The 15949-nt window shown below is 48.8% G+C and overlaps 1 protein-coding gene and 1 long non-coding RNA gene across 3 annotated transcripts in view; one reads left to right on the top strand and one right to left on the bottom strand.

The window, feature by feature from the left end:
• Positions 1-4011: 4011 nt before the first annotated feature.
• The window catches only part of Zan (zonadhesin), a 105620-nt gene continuing 93682 nt past the window's right edge, over positions 4012-15949 (bottom strand). Inside the window, 11 exon segments of the mRNA NM_001107134.3 lie at positions 4012-4088; positions 4172-4215; positions 4316-4439; positions 6148-6288; positions 7505-7643; positions 7738-7937; positions 10020-10159; positions 13267-13437; positions 13894-14065; positions 14610-14739; positions 15550-15794. Of these exon segments, the coding sequence (NP_001100604.2) occupies positions 4051-4088; positions 4172-4215; positions 4316-4439; positions 6148-6288; positions 7505-7643; positions 7738-7937; positions 10020-10159; positions 13267-13437; positions 13894-14065; positions 14610-14739; positions 15550-15794 (1544 nt within the window). The 3' untranslated portion in view covers positions 4012-4050.
• Positions 4327-9197, top strand: LOC134481172 (uncharacterized). Of its 2 annotated transcripts, none has more exons than XR_015634734.1 (3): positions 4327-4477; positions 7396-8732; positions 9025-9197. It is a non-coding gene; the product is annotated as an uncharacterized LOC134481172 (long non-coding RNA). The 2 variants fall into 2 exon arrangements; XR_015634735.1 differs by having other exon boundaries at positions 4349-4477; positions 7396-8714; positions 9013-9080.

The following is a 15949-nucleotide window of genomic DNA, read 5'->3' as shown; positions in this document are numbered from 1 at the left end:
GGGGGTGAGGGCGCACAGGTGACAGTGGGGGTCCAGTTAGGTGTCCACAGACTTGGGCCAGATGTACGTAGATAGGGTTAGTTTAGCGGTAATGGGAGAGCCAGCATTGGCTATGGGGGAAGAGGAAGATGGGGAGTGGCTGAAGGGGCCCTCACATGTATGTGCATATGCCAGGGAGCTGGCAGGACAATTCCCCCATTCAAGATGCTGTCCAGGCAGGTTTGCCTGGCCTCCTGGGAAGGGGAGAGGGAGCCGCTCCACTGTGTCTGCTCCTAACTTCTCCCTCCCAGACAGGAAGAGGAGGATGGGGTCCGTCCCCGTTCCGGCCTCTCCACTCCCCACTGTAGTGTTTTCTCAGCCCCCTCTGCTCCTGGGTATGCCTTGCAGATGGGAAACCTGCAAGGGCAGGTCAGGACGAGGGCTAGCCTGATTGAGTGCAGCCTTTTCACTGCAGTGCTGTTAAAGTGGAGCGGTATAGAACCTCACAGCACAGTGGTCCGAAGGCAGTGTTCCTGTCTACCATTTCCCTGCATGTGTGTGCGTGCATGGGTGTGTGTGTGTTGGGAGAGGTATGTCCATGTGAACATAGGTTCCCACAGATGCTAGAAGAGTATATTCTTGATCTGCCTGGAGCTGGAGTTTTAGGCTGTCGTGAGCTGTCTGACATGGGTGTTGGGAAGATAACTCTGGTCTTCTGTAAGCAGCAAGTACCACAGAGCCATCTCCAGTTCCTCGTGCATGAACGCGCGTGCACATGCATAGAGTGAGACAGAGACTCTGCAAGTTCTCTCATTGCCCTGCAGCTGGCCAGGTGGGCTAGCATTCTTCTCTCCCTCCACAGTTCTAGAATGGTAAGCCCACACCACCACTCCCATTGGCCCCTCTTCCACTACAAACAGAGCCCTGATCCTAGAGCTTGCTTGCTGACTGAACTAGCCTCCAGAACCCTCTACCCCTTCCTGTATTTTGCAAACCAGGGCTTGCTATTTAACCCCGGACAGGCTGGAACTCACTATCCTCCTGCCTCAGCCTCTGGAATGCTGGGATTGTGGCATGAATCACACTAAGTCCTTTGTCTCCTTTCCCTGGGTGACATTTAATATCTCTGGAGGGTGGGAGGGGCTCACTGCTACCAGGAAGGGGAGTGTCCCAGGGGACACTAATCCAGCCAACTGCCTTTCACTGCCAAACAGACATCCTGGCTAGATAGCGTGACCTTCGGGGAGGGCTGCTACAGGGAAGAAAGGAAGATTAAGGCCAGGCAGGAGGCTAACCTGCAGAGGGCACTGTCCCTTCCTGTGTAAGGGGATTTACGCTGTCCTAGTGAGTGAAACCAGGCCCATGCAGGGCAGGCCCCACTCCTGTCCTGGGCCCTTTCCTGTACTCATAGTGGGCTTGGCTGGCTTCGGGAAAGGTCTCCGAAGGTATGGTTGTCACACAGACAGATTAATAATATCTCCCTGGGGGCTGGGGATTTAGCTCAGTGGTAGAGCGCTTACCTAGGAAGCGCAAGGCCCTGGGTTCAGTCCCCAGCTCCGAAAAAAAGAACCAAAAAATAATAATAATAATAATAATAATATCTCCCTGGGCGTGTGTGTGTCCTCCCTGACTACACACTCAGGCCAAGTCTCTCTCTTTCTTTAAAGACTTATTTATTTTATGTATATGAGCGCACTGTAGCTGTCTTCAGAACACACCAGAAGAGGTCATCGAATCCCATTACAGATGGTTGTGAGCCACCATGTGGTTGCTGGGAATCGAACTCAGGACCTCTGGAAGAGCAGTCGGTGCCCTTCACCACTGAGCCATCTCTCCAGCCCAAGTCTGTTTCTTGAGGTCCTTACAGTCTAATGCATGCCTGGTTGTCTTCATTACAGCCTCGATTTTCCCCTTCATTACCCCAAGTAAGGACTAACCCAGGAGACACAAACTCTCAGAGTGCAAATTACACAGCTTGGCCTCCTTTGGTTGAAGCAGTGGTTACTCCTACCTGGTTGTGAGAATGGCCCCCGGAGCCTGTAACTCCACCCACAGTTCCCATAGTAACCTCCTGAAGGGCTCCTTAGAGACACTGGGGAAGGAAGAGTGAGGGATGCCCTTGCTTCCCTCTAGTAGAAGAACTCATAGGCTAAGTCCATTCAGCTTAGTGAGTGCCAGGCCAGGTTTATATAGCAAGCTTGAGACCACCTTAAAAAATAACTTAGCTCCCTAAACGTGGCAGTGATGGCTCAGCAGGCCAAAGACCTGAGCTTGGTCCCGAAGCCCCGCATAGTAAAAGGAGAACTTGTCTTCTGACAACAGGAAAAAGGAAAGTTCTCCAAAGCTATGCTTGTCACACAGATTAATAATATCTCCCTGGGCATGTGTCCTCCTTGACTCAACACAGGCCTCTGTGTCTGTCTCTCTGTCTCTCTCTTTAAAGTTTATTTATTTTATGTGTATGTGTGAACATTAGTAAAAATAAAAAATCCCACCAGGGTACTGGAGAGATGGCTCTGGTGGTAAAGTGCTTGTCGCATAAATGAGGACCTGAGGCTTATTCCCAGAACCCATGTAAGTGGCCCCGCTATTATGATGCATACACTAATGATTGTGGAGGACAGATGGGTGGATCCATGGAAACCAGCTGGCCAGCTAGCCTAACTCCATGTCAAAGTCTAGTGAGAGACTTTCTCAAAGAAAGGTGGAAGGAGTCTGAGGAGTGGCAGCAGAGGCTGTCCTCTGAGCACGACGTCACAAATGTGCACAGTGAAGGGAAGCTCCTGGAGTCCCAGGAAGTAAACAATGCAAACCGACAGAACGCACTGGGTCGCTCCTTCCCAAGTTTATATGAACAGCATGGACTGCCGAAAGCACTCTCAGACAGGCAGAGCTGCCTGGAAGAGACACCCTTCAACCCGTCAAGCTGCCTGCAGGCTGTGCAGTGAGCACCAGGGCTCCGCTTTCGGAAGCCATCACAGCTACCTTTGGGTCATTTCTTTTTTTTTTTTTTTTCTTTTTCTTTTTTCTTTTTTTTCGGAGCTGGGGACTGAACCCAGGGCCTTGCGCTCTCTAGGCAAGCGCTCTTCCACTGAGCTAAATCCCCAACCCCCCTTTGGGTCATTTCTGCTGCCGTGAGTTGCCGCTCACTATATCCTGCAATGATCCCAGCAGGTTCATTCGCTCACCACTCTGGACTGCAGGGGGCGGTCACTACTCTGGTTCATCATTGGTTCCCTGTCTGGGGGGGAGCATATGTCCCTGACTTTGTAGGGATGGTGTCACGCCTGGACACGCTTGTACACACATGAACACGTATATGTACATGCACATACATGTGTATTTTAAATGGGTAAAGGAGATGCACTACAGGAGCTGGAGAAGTGGCTCCGTTGGGGGAGTGTCTGCCTAGCATGCACAGAACCCCAGGTTCTGCCCCTAGTGTTAGTTAACGGGGTGTAGAGATGTATACTTGTAATTTCAACAGGCAGAGACAGGAGGATCAGGAGGTCAGAGTCATTCTCAGCAATGTAATAACTTGTCTTAAAAAAAAAAAAAGATGGGCACAGGAAGTCTTTTCTCCTGCTCATTCTTCCTTCCAGAACCTTCCCTCCCTGCCTCTTCTGCCTTCCATTGCTGGTGCCCTACCAGAGCTGAACAGGCTCTGACTGTAGCTTTCGTGACTGGTGACATTCTCCTTCCTGAGACCTGAGGTTCTGTCCCCCGGGACATTCCCTGCACAGCACTCGACCTTCAGGGATCCACACACACCTGTCTCCCTTTCCCATTTCTCTTCAGCTCTCAGACTCGCTGCCTCCACCACAATCAGGGAGACACTCCTACTAAAAACATTAAGCCTGGGCCTGTCTTGGTGGAGAAGGTGCTCGCTGTGAAGCCTCGTGTCCTGAGTTCAATCCCCATGTCCCGCAAAGTAAAGGAAGTGACTCCCACAAGTTGTCTTCTCACCTCCAGACATGCAAGTGGCAGGCACGTGCCCATCCCCCCACAATAACAATCCTAAAACAAAAGCTATTTAAAAAAATAAAATATTTTTCTCTGTTTGAGGACAACTCAGAACTCGGTGGCTTTGAAGGTAGGCTCTGGAACATCTGAGGAGAAAGCAAGAACACCCACGTTGCAGGAGGACTCAGTTCTTGGCTAGGACTCACATAGCCCCAGGTCTGGTTCTCACCTGTGTCCTCCAGCCTAAGTATACTTCGTCTCAACAGTTTCTCCCTAGAGGAAGTGAGGAACAGATGGGGAGCACGGCTTCTGTGTGCATTAGGCCCCACCCATCAACTATCCTCCACCACTTCCTCCCCAGACCGGGACTTACCCTTTCCTCCTCCTCCTCGCCATGGTAGTTCTTGTCGCCATGTAAACATACACTCTGGGCAGTAGGACCGGGACTAACACCATCACAAGCACCCCTGGCAGGATGGCCACTAAGCTGGATGCTTCTGAAAGGAAACAGCAAAGGCACCGGGGCATTGGCTTGGTGGGTAACGTTACCTCAACAAGAACAGATATCACAGCTGGTTGTGGTAGTGCAAGCCTGTGATCCCAGCAAGAGCAAGATGTGAGGTGAAGACCATGTGTATTTGCATGCGTGTGTGAGTGCATGCGTGCATGCATGTGTGTGTGCACATGTGTGCGTGCATGTGTGTGTGTGTTTATGAGCATGTTCCTGTGGAGGCCAGAGGATAACCTGCAGTTCTGTGGGGCCCTGGGATCAAATTCACCTTTACCCCCGAGCCAGCCTGTCTAAGAGTCCATGTCGTAAATAAGATATCTCAGCATCCATATGCAAGGTTGTCCCCTGGCCTCTACATGCACACGGTGCCTGTGCATACTCACTCCCCCTCCCCCATGCACAACAGGGACAGTGAGAGGGCGGGAGACTGGGGATATTGGAAGTAGCACCTCTTTTTGGTACTTTGCTGTTAGATTAAGGAAGGCATCTTGTCCTCCTAGATCTCTGGGTGTCTAGTTCTCCCTCAGGGAGGCTTAGGGACTTGAAGGTTTGAATGTTCTCACTCAGTAGTCCTTACTATTTCCAGTCACAGCCCCCACAGGACTTCACCAGGGCTGTCCATGCCAGGTGTCGTGTGGAGCTCTCCCACACATGCTGTCTTGATCTTTTGAGATAGGGCCTTGCTCGCACCTAGGCTATCCCGGAACTCACCATGTAGCCCAGGCAGACTGGCCTTGAGCTCAGGGTGACTAACCCTCCTACCTCACTGATCACTCCCCTCTCCGTCCCTCCTTCCTTCTCTCCCTCTCTTCTTACACACACACACACACATACACACACACACCACCACCACCACCACCACCACCACCACCACCACCACCACCACCACCACCACCACAAAAGGAGTGTTAGGGTTCAGAGGGAAGATTCCAGACTGTTCCATTAGGAGATGGGAGAAGGACCACTGAGGACTGTTGTCACGCTGTTTGGGGGATCACACAGCGACATCATCTCTATTACGTTTTCTATGTAATATTATGTAATACATATTTTAGGGGGTTTTAACTGATACAAGGTTTCATATAACCGGGCTAGCCTCAGTCTCACTATATAGCTGAAGATGGCCTTGAACTCCCAATCTTCTTGTCTTCACCACCAACATAGTAGTATTACACACCTGTGCCACTGTCCCTGAATGTTACACATATGTTATGTAGTGTAAAATACATGACCTGGTGAGACAGAGGCATAGGCGCTTGGCACCAGGCTAGAGCCCCGAGTTGGACTGAGGGTTTCACATAGTGGAAGGAAAGAGAGTGTTCTCCTTGGGTTGTTATCCAACCTCCACAACATGTATGTAAAATATAATATTATATGAAAATATTACATAACTAATAGTATCTTACTCATGTTATCTAAAATATATAGCATATTAACATAATTTATACATTACACATTTAACATATATTAGTATAATACACCCAAAATATTTATATATAACCATAAACTGTATATGTGAGATGTAATTATGTATCTTATATATCATATATGGTATCTGATGTAGGCTATTGTCTATGATGTCTTGCTTATTATATGTAATATCTTGTGATAGATTAATACTATGTGTTATCCATGTCATCTCTATCAAAACCTATGATATAACAGATATTACGATATGGGGAAGTGGCTGTTACCTAGCTTTTTCCTGGTGGTGACATCTCGAGGCTCTGTGCAGAATTCTCCTCCATAACCAAAGTCACAGTGGCAGATGAAGGCAGCCCCTCGCTCCTCACACCGGCCATCATTGTGACAGGGGTTCTGCAGACACGGGCTGTCTGAAAGGGCAGAAGGTGTGAGTGGGTACCGAGAGGATTCTCACAGGGCTGGAGAGGTGGCTCAGTGGTTAAGAGCACTGACTGCTCTTCCAGAGGTCCTGAGTTCAAATCCCAGCAACCACATGGTGGCTCACAACCATCTGTAATGGGATCTGATGCCCTCTTCTGGTGTGTCTGAAGAGAGCTACAATGTACTTACATATAATAAATTAATAAATCTTTTAAAAAAAAAGAGGATACTCACAGTGCAGGAGACACCTGGCAGAGGGACAGGGCCCAGGGGAGAAGGCAGCAGTCACTGGAGCCTGACCTGGGGTTCGCTCGGCAATCTATGGCAATCTACGCTTAGCTCTGCTACCCTGGGTCTGGAGAATTTGCCTGGAGCCTCCAGTTTCCTTCTCTGTGCGTACGTGCGTGCCTTAGGATGCGTGTGCGTGCCTTAGGATGCGTGTGCGTGTGCATGTGAAGGTCAGTCCGCAGTTGCCATCTGCTTTGTCCTCTTTAGAGACAGGGTCTCTCGGAAACCTGGAGCTCACCGATTCATCTAGGCTGAAAGCCCGGGCAAGCCCGTAGAGATCCATTTTATGTGTGTGAGTGCCTGCTTGTGTATGTGTGTGTCCCACGTGTGTATCTGGTGCCCCCAGAGGCCAGAACTGGAGTTACAGGCAGTTGGCAGCTATGGTGTGGGTAGTGGGAACTGAACCTGGGACCTCTGCGAGAGCAACAAGCGCACTTAACCCTGAGCCAACCGTCAGCCGCGCTTAGCTTTTTAAACATGGTTGTAGAGACCCAACTCAGGTCCCTTAGGTCTGTGCAGGAAGCACTTTACAAACTGTCTCTCTAGCCTTTCAGAGAGACAAGGTCCCCACTATGTACTCCTGTCTGACCTTCTATGCAGACCAGACCACACTCACAGAGACCCGCCTGCCCCTGTCTCCTGAGTGCCAGGATTAAAGGTGTGCCCACTGCCACGCTTGGATGCAACCCTATTTTTATGGCTCATAAAGTGGGGTGTCATACTTTCCACCACGTAAGGGTTGAGGTTGATTCTGGGCAAGCGCTGCATGTCAGGTAATAAATACTTTTTCTTCACCCCTCCCTCCAAAGGAAGGTGCAGACTTCCCGAGACCAAGCGGGAACCCCAGCCAACGGAGGATAGGGGGAGAGGGAGGCTATCCCTTCCCTAGCTTTGGAGACCAGAAGGACCCAGGCTCACCCCGGAAGCAGTCTCGAGTAAAGTTGGCCACCATGCAGGACTCTCCACCTCTGCAGCCATAGGGCTCGCACAGCAGGATCCCTCGGCTTGCACAGGAGCAGCGCTGGGAGCAGTTGTTAGTTACGAAGCTGTCACCCAGCTGGAAGAGAGGAGGTGAAGACAGGAGACGGTCTAGACTCATCCGGCATCCCATTCTCTGCACCTGGGCTCCCAGGCTTCTCTGCCATCCGGACCTTGTAATAGATGCCATTGGTGGTGCAGCCACAGTGCGTCACTGGGAGGCTCTGTGTGTCACTGTAGATGTAGCCTGGGAGACTGGCACAGCCTTCCACGCAGGGGCCTTCACAGACCTTGGGGGTCACAAATTTGGCACAGGTTGCTGGGCAGGGTGTCATGCAGCTCTGATACACAGTATTGGCAGGACACGTCATGGCTGAGGGGACAGAAACATAGTTAGGAGCTGGCTGGCTTGGGTCCAAACAGATAAAGGGACTAGTGGGCAAGAAAAAGGGGGGGGGGATAAGGTCACCCAACAGAGATCCCTGCCGACAGGGAGTCCAGAACAAGCGGGCCAGGTCTGTTTGAAGAGTTTGTCTGGGGCACAAGACAAGATGGAAACAGATGAAGACTGGAAGGGTGGGCACCAAGGCATGCAAGTGAGTTTTCTGGAGATGGACCGCCATTTTGCACGGCCTGCGATGGGTGCACTCTGAGATGCAGGATCCTCAGAGACTTCATCCCAGGATTGCTTCCTGCTGCTGCTATGCCTGTCCTGTCCCTGTGACATCGCCTAATGTCAGCATTACATAGCATCAGCCCACCCTATTAAGGAAATTTCCTGCAGATCAACTTGAAGACGAACCTTCATAAATTAATGCTGTTTAGATGAAAGACTACCATGAGTTTGAGGCCAGCTAGGTTTACGGAGTGAGATTCTGTCTCCTAGAGCCAAAAACAGGAGCTAGAGAGGTGGCTCCACAGTTAAGAGCACTTGCTGAAAATCCTGGTTCAATTCCCAGCTCCTTCACAGCAGCTCAGCACCCTCCAGAACTCTAGTTTCAGGGGATCTTCTAGCCTCTGTGGGTGTGACTGGTTGCACATGGTACACAGAATGTATGCAGACAAAGCTTTCATAGGTATACGTCACATAAAATCTTTTTAAAAAAGCCACCCCCAAGCATAAACCAGGAGCTGACAGATAGCTAAGCCAGTAAAAGTACCTCAAGCAGTGCTGGAGAGATGGCTCAGCGGTTAAGAGCACAGACTGTTCTTCCAGAGGTCCTGAGTTCAATTCCCAGTAACCACATGGTGGCTCACAACCATCTGTATTTTTTTTTTAAACATTTATTTGTTATGTATACATCATACAGCTTTCTGCCTGCATGTACACCTGAAGGCCAGAAGAGGGCACCAGGTCTGATTATAGATGGTTGTGAGTCACCATGTGGTTGCTGGGACTTGAACTCTCAGGACCTCTGGAAGAACAGACAGTGCTCTTAACCGCTGAGCCATCTCTCCAGCCCGACACAACCATCTGTAATGGGATCGGATGCCCTTTGACAGCTACAGTGTACTCAAAAATAAAATAAATAAATCTTAAAAAAAAAAAAAGTACTTCGGGGCTGGGGATTTAGCTCAGTGGTAGAGCGCTTACCTAGGAAGCGCAAGGCCCTGGGTTCGGTCCCCAGCTCCGAAAAAAAGAACCAAAAAAAAAAAAAAAAAGTACTTCAAGCATGAGGACCTGAGTTCAATTCCTAGGCAGGTGTGGTATCATGTGCTGGTAATCTCAGTTCTGGGGAGGTGGAGACCTGAGGACATTGGGACTCACTAGGCAGCCAGCCTAACGTAGTCACTAGGCTCTGGGTCCTAGTGAGACAGATCCCCGGCTCAAAACACCATGGTGGGTAGTAAGACCTGGTAAAGGCGGCCTACATTAGATCCCTCCCACGTGGTAGAAGAGAACCAACGCGTGCATGAACACACACACACACACACACACACACAAATACATGTAACTGCCCCCCTAAACAAAAATACAAGGTAAATGGCTCCTATTCTCTGGTCTTCACACATATACATGCACGCACCCAAAAACACATGAAAACAACACACACACACACACACACACACACACACACACACAAATACATGTAACTGCCCCCCTAAACAAAAGTACAAGGTAAATGGCTCCTATTCTCTGGTCTCCACACATATGCATGCACACACCCAAAAACACATAAACACAACACACACACACACACACACACACACACACACATGCACATATGAAAAAATTAAAAGAAGAGAAAACACAACAAAAATATGAGGCAGAGGAGGAGGAGGAATGTGATTGGGCAGTGGAGGAGTGGGTGGGAGAAGGGTCCATCTGGAATCAGTTGTCTTGAACCTGGGGGTGGAAGAACCAAGGCCAAGGCCAGAAGGCCGTGGTGAGGGTGGCGGGCAGCAGCAGCAGAATTGAACCAGGGGTAGAGTGGCTAAGGAGTCAGAGCCTCACCACAGTGTGCCTGGTCCCGCCAACCAGTCATGTTGGCACCTGCATCCCGGCAAATGATGGCGTAGCCACCGAGGACGCGACATCGCAGGTCCTCCTCTTCCTTGGTCTTCCAGCCAGTGCACATATCCGATATACAGCGCCTGGGGTAGAAGGGGATGGATGTAGCAGGTGCCGTTAGAGAGGGCAGCCAAAGAGAAAAGCCTTGCTGATAAAGGACCCAGGTGAGAGGTTGGGAACTGAGAGATGGCTCAGCTGACAGAGTGCTTGCCTTGCAAGAACAAAGACCTGTTTGATTACCGGTATCCATGTTAAGAACAAGCAGGGTGTGGTGATGCCTTTGTGTTTGTAGTCTCAGTGCTGGGAAGGGGAGACAGGAGGGTCCCTGAAACTCATTGGCCAGCCAGATTAGCCTATAAGCTTTGGGTTTGAGTTAGAAACTTCATCTCAGAAAAACAAGGTAGAATGTCAGAAGCCATCTAGGAAAGTGAGTTTTCTGGAGATGGACTGCCATTTTGCATGGCCTGCGATGGGTGCACTCTGAGATGCAGGATCCTCAGAGACTTCATCCCAGGATTGCTTCCTGCCGCTGCTATGCCTGTCCTGTCCCTGTGACATCGCCTAATGTCAGCATTACATAGCATCAGCCCACCCTATTAAGGAAATTTCCTGCAGATCAACTTGAAGATGAACCTTCATAAATTAACGCTGTTTAGACTTTATAGAATTTCTAATCTGATTCAAATATCTTTAAGTAAAAAGTTTTAAGAAGTTGGTTTTAGCTGCTTTGCCAGAAAGCCATAATAAAGTCAGCATCAAGAATAGAATGTACCCCCTCCCCATAGAATACGAAGTAAATACAGCAAAATAAGGAATACAATGAGCTTTCACAATTATACTAAGAAGAGAAATAGGATTGAAACATATTTGTGATCAAGGAAAAACATTCATTCTAGGTCAGGGCCAAGAATGAAGCCACAGGTGTGCACTATGATAAAGCAAGGGCAAGTGAAACTGTTGCTTTGAACTTATAATGAGCTGATAGAATGAAGCACTGCTTTGAACTCACTATTGGCCTCCCTTTGTAACTCTCCTTTTCTGTAACATTTTATCTACAAGGAACTTTCTGTCTAAAAGCACTAATAGGAATTGGAGTGTAGCCATTTCCTGTACATCCAGAGAGTGTGTTTTTTCTAAGATGGTGACTCTCCTTTCTCTCTTCTCTCTGGCTCAGGAAGAGAAAACAAACTCCAAGCCTCTGGCCTGACCAGGGGTTCTTGAGCCAAAAAGCAAACAGCCCTAGCAATTAAGCCTTTTTTCCTTAATGCCCTGCTGTGGAACAGCAGGAGTTAATTACCAGAAGTCAGCTGCATTAGACCTGAAAATAGCAAAGAGTTAAAGAAAGAAAAAAATGTAGCAAAAGTAAGGTACTTTTGCCACCGCAACCACCAATGCCCCCATCACTGCCTCCCCAGGAAACCCTGTGATACCAGGAAGGTCCCAGCAGTAGAAACTGGGGCGATGTTCACTGGATAAAAGCAACTGCTGTTCAAGATGAGGATCTGGGTTTGAATCCCAAGCACATGCCTCAAACCCTTGCTCTGTGGACAGTGAGGACTGAAGGATCAATGACACTCACTCTCCCACAGCCTGGCCAAAAGATAGTGAGCTGCAGGTTCAGTGAGAGAGGTTCAGTCTCAAAGGAATAAGGAAGGAAGAGTGTAACAGGTCAGGATGCCCGATTTTCAACTCTGGTCCCTTGGCCACACATATTCACATCCACACTGACACAAAAGGAAAGAAAGCAAGAGATAAAAACCAAAGTGGATGGCTCTGGAAGGACATTTGAATTTGATCTGTGACCTACATAAATTTACATGGTATGTAGATATCCCCCACAAATCCCGATAGATAGGTAGATAGATGATAGATAGATATAGATAGATGTGGTAGATAGATAGATGATAGATTGATAGATAGATGATAGATAGATATGATAGATAGATAGATGATAGATAGAGATAGATAGATGATAGATAGATAGATAGATGATAGATAGGTGATAGATAGGTGATAGATAGATGATAGATAGATGATAGATAAATAGATTATAGATAGATGATAGATAGATAGGTGATAGATAGATAGATAGATAGATGATAGACAAATAGATTATAGATAGATGATAGATAGGCGATAGATAGATAGATAGATAGATAGATAGATAGATAGATGATAGATAGGTGATAGGCAATAGATAGATAAATAGACGATAGATAGATAGGTGATAGATAGAGATAGATAGATGATAGATAGGTGATAGATAGATGATAGATAAATAGATTATAGATAGATGATAGATAGGTGATAGATAGATAGATAGATAGATAGATGATAGATAGGTGATAGGCAATAGATAGATAAATAGACGATAGATAGGTGATAGATAGATAGATGATAGATAGATGATAGATAGGTGATAGATAGATGATAGGTGATAGAATGATAGATAGATAGATAGATGATAGATAGGTGATAGGCGATAGATAGATAGATAGATAGGTGATAGATAGATAGGTGATAGATAGATGATAGATAGATAGGTGATAGATAGATAGGTGATAGATAGATAGGTGATAGATAGATAGATAGATAGATAGATAGATAGATAAATAGACGATAGGTGATAGATAGATAATAGATAGAAAGGTGATAGATGATAGATAGGTGATAGATGATAGGTGATAGAATGATAGATAGATAGATAGATAGATAGATAGATAGATAGATAGATAGATAGACAGATGATAGATAAAAGCAAGCAGGATGGGGATGCAGCTTAGTTGGTAGAGTCTTTGCTTAGCATGCATGAAGCTCTGATTCCATCCCCTGTATACATGGTGGTGCTCACCTATAATCCCAGCACTTGGGAGGTGGAGGCAGAAAGATCAGACGTTCAAGGTCATCTTTAGGTATGTATTAGCCTGGGCTACATGAGGCCCTAGTAAATCAGAATAAAACATTAAAAATAGAGAAGAGGAGCCTGGAACCTCACACAGAAAGTCTGTGGGCTAGAGGTAGAGCTGGGGGTGGGCCATTTGCTTGCAGAGAGACAGCGGACAGAGTGAGGGAGTCAGTAGGAATCAAGGCCACGAGAGAAAAGAACCAAGCCAGCAGAGCTAGAGAGGTCGGGGAAGAAAACCGGACAGGAATCCAGAACACTCTTCTAAGTACTGGGCCTGTGACTCACTGCTTGAAGGGTTCTGGAGCTATAATCTGGTGACATGCAGCAAAGGGGCCCTGGGGGTCCACCAGCACCCTACAGGCCTGGGTACTGCCGATGAGTGCTGTCTGCTCTGGGCTGCATTCTGATTGCAGAAGGTCAGGTTCTTCCTCTCTTCCCCCTTCTTCTGGTAGGGCCCTGAAGTAAGGAGGGGAAGGGGCTGCGTGAGGCTCAGGAAGGAGAAAGGACAAGTCCAGAGAAAGGTAGAGGGAGGGACAAGGCACCATGGGTATTTCCAATGAGCAGTTGTTCCCAATGGTCACTAAATAGACCAAGTGGCAGAAGGTGCCTCAGTGCTGAGGGTAAAGGGAACGGAAAAGACTTGCTGGCTAGGAGATATCCAGCTTAGAGGGTGGTTACCTGAAGAGAATCCCCCAGTGGGATTCTGGGGCTGGGGGCGTGGCTCAGTGGTAGAGCCCCTGCCTAGAATCCCCCAGTGAGGGGCTGGGGGCGTGGCTCAGTAATGAGTACTTTTATTCCCAGTAATGGGTGAGGAGTGTGGCTCAGTGGTTGCATGCACAAGGTCCTATGCTCAACCCTTTATGCCTCCCGTGAAAGAGAGTCTTGCTCATCTCCTTGATCCCCAGCCCTCACCTTGGGAATCGGAAGAAGGCATGCATCACCTTCACCTCCCAACTGTTGCCAAAGACATGGACGTTTGAGGTGACCTCTCCACTGGGCAACATGAAGTCATTGGTTTGGTCCTTGTCATAGTTTCCACACAGGCCCCGTATCAGCCCACGGTATGTGGTAGGCAAGGAGATCACTGCAGGAAGAAGGAGTGCCCTGTAGTGAGCTCGACGCTGTCCTCTGTCATAACGAGAGCCCCTCTGAAGCTGAGGGCTCTATTCCCGAGTTTGACCCTTCTCCCCACAACCTGTGTGAGCTGCACCTTTCCACTCTCCATCCCAGGAATGGGGCTCCTATTTCCTGTGGCAATTAGTTTTATTGTTTTATTTCCATCTTTTGATTGCTGTTGTTTCTGTTGGTTGGTTTTTGTTTTCATTTTTAAGACAGGGTCTCAGATAGCCCAAGCTGGACTCAAACCTGCTATGCAGCTGAGGCTAGCCTCGAACTCCTGATATTCCTATATCTACCTCCTAAGTGCTAAGATTAGATGTGCTCCACAGCACCCTGCACTGTCTGTTCTTTTTTGGCTCGGGTTTGATTGGTTTCTTTGAGACAGGCTATAAGCCCTGGGTAGCATGGAAAACTGTCCTGCCTCCGTTCCTGACGGCTGGGGTTACAGGTGGGAGCCAGCACCCCTGGCACAGAGAGAGCCTTCTGCCGTCGGCGTCCCTGTCTGTTACCTGCGCTGTGCTTTCCGTCAAAGTCCAGCACCATTTCAAAGTCAGTGGCGAGAAGCAGCCGTTGAGCCCGCAAGATGACCCGCAGGTGCTCATTAGGATTATAGGGCACCGACACCTTCTGATTGTTGACCTTAAACGGAAGACCGCGGCTGCAGAGCGTGTTTGGTGGGCCACACCTTCTCTTGCTCCTGTCTGTACCTGCCCCTACCCAACTCTCCTCACCACAGCATGATGTCATTCCAGAGTCTTCACTACCCAAGTGCTAGAGACCTCCCTTTCCTACCCCAGTTCCTCCCTTGGGAAAATTCAAAAGATGGCTCAGTGGGTAGAGCGGTCCTTGACACTAACCCAGAGGGCCCGAGTCTGATTTCTAGGACCTACACGGTGCAAGGAGAGAACAGACTCCTCCAAGTTGTCCTCTGACCTCCACACGTGCACTACGGCACATGCACGCCCATTCCTATACACACGTGATATAGGTAAGTGTAGGTGCTAGAGGGATGGCTCGTTGGTGAACAGGGCTTGCTGTTCTGCTGGAGGACTGCATCTGCTTCCCAGAATCCTCGTGGAGCTGCTCACAACTATCTGAGAGTTGGCCTGCAGAGTACACGGTACCTTCTCCTGGCCTCTGTGGGTACTCATACATGTATGGCACACACACACACACACACACACACACACACATGCACACGCACACACACACACACACACACACATGCTCCATTTTCAACATGTGCACCACCCCTCCCCCATCTCTCCTCTCGGCCCTCTCAGCCCTGTGTTTAGCCTTACTGCCCTATGCCACCTTTCTCCATGACATAAGGCCAACTCTGACGTCTATCGAACTTCCTGACAGTGGCGTACTCAGGCTTTGCCAGACCCAGGTGGCCTACAGTAGTCTCCTTGGGTTCCTTCAGGCCCAGTCCTGCCTCTTACTCACCAAAACCCCCAGGCCTTCTTGGAGCTGGATTTTATAGCCGTAGACGATGGTGGTCACTTCGTGCAAGGTTGAGCTCCCCTTGGGGGATATTTTGTTGCGCCCCTCCATGATCAGCGGCTCAATCCCTCTTGGGAGCTTGTCCAGTGTCTTTATGAGATAGTAGTTCATACGACCCAGGAAGCGGTAGGTGAAGCCATCAAACGTGTGGTAATAGGGGTCCCCAAAGATGGTACATTTTTCCAGCTCTGTCAAGAAGTGTGACTGTTGAAAAGGACCTCAGCCCTGTTACTGGTCTTCTGGAACCTTCCCCACTGGGGTGCTCTGATCACCCTCACCCAGCCCTGTTTCTGACTCTTTCAGCTATGGGGCACCATACCCACCTTCCCGCTCCCCCATGGCT

This window comes from Rattus norvegicus, chromosome 12, assembly GCF_021556685.1.
Source record: "Rattus norvegicus strain SHRSP/BbbUtx chromosome 12, alternate assembly SHRSP_T2T, whole genome shotgun sequence".
Taxonomy (NCBI): domain Eukaryota; kingdom Metazoa; phylum Chordata; class Mammalia; order Rodentia; family Muridae; genus Rattus; species Rattus norvegicus.
The sequence above is the reverse complement of the archived record's forward strand: the minus strand, read 5'-3'. Positions and strand labels throughout refer to the sequence as shown.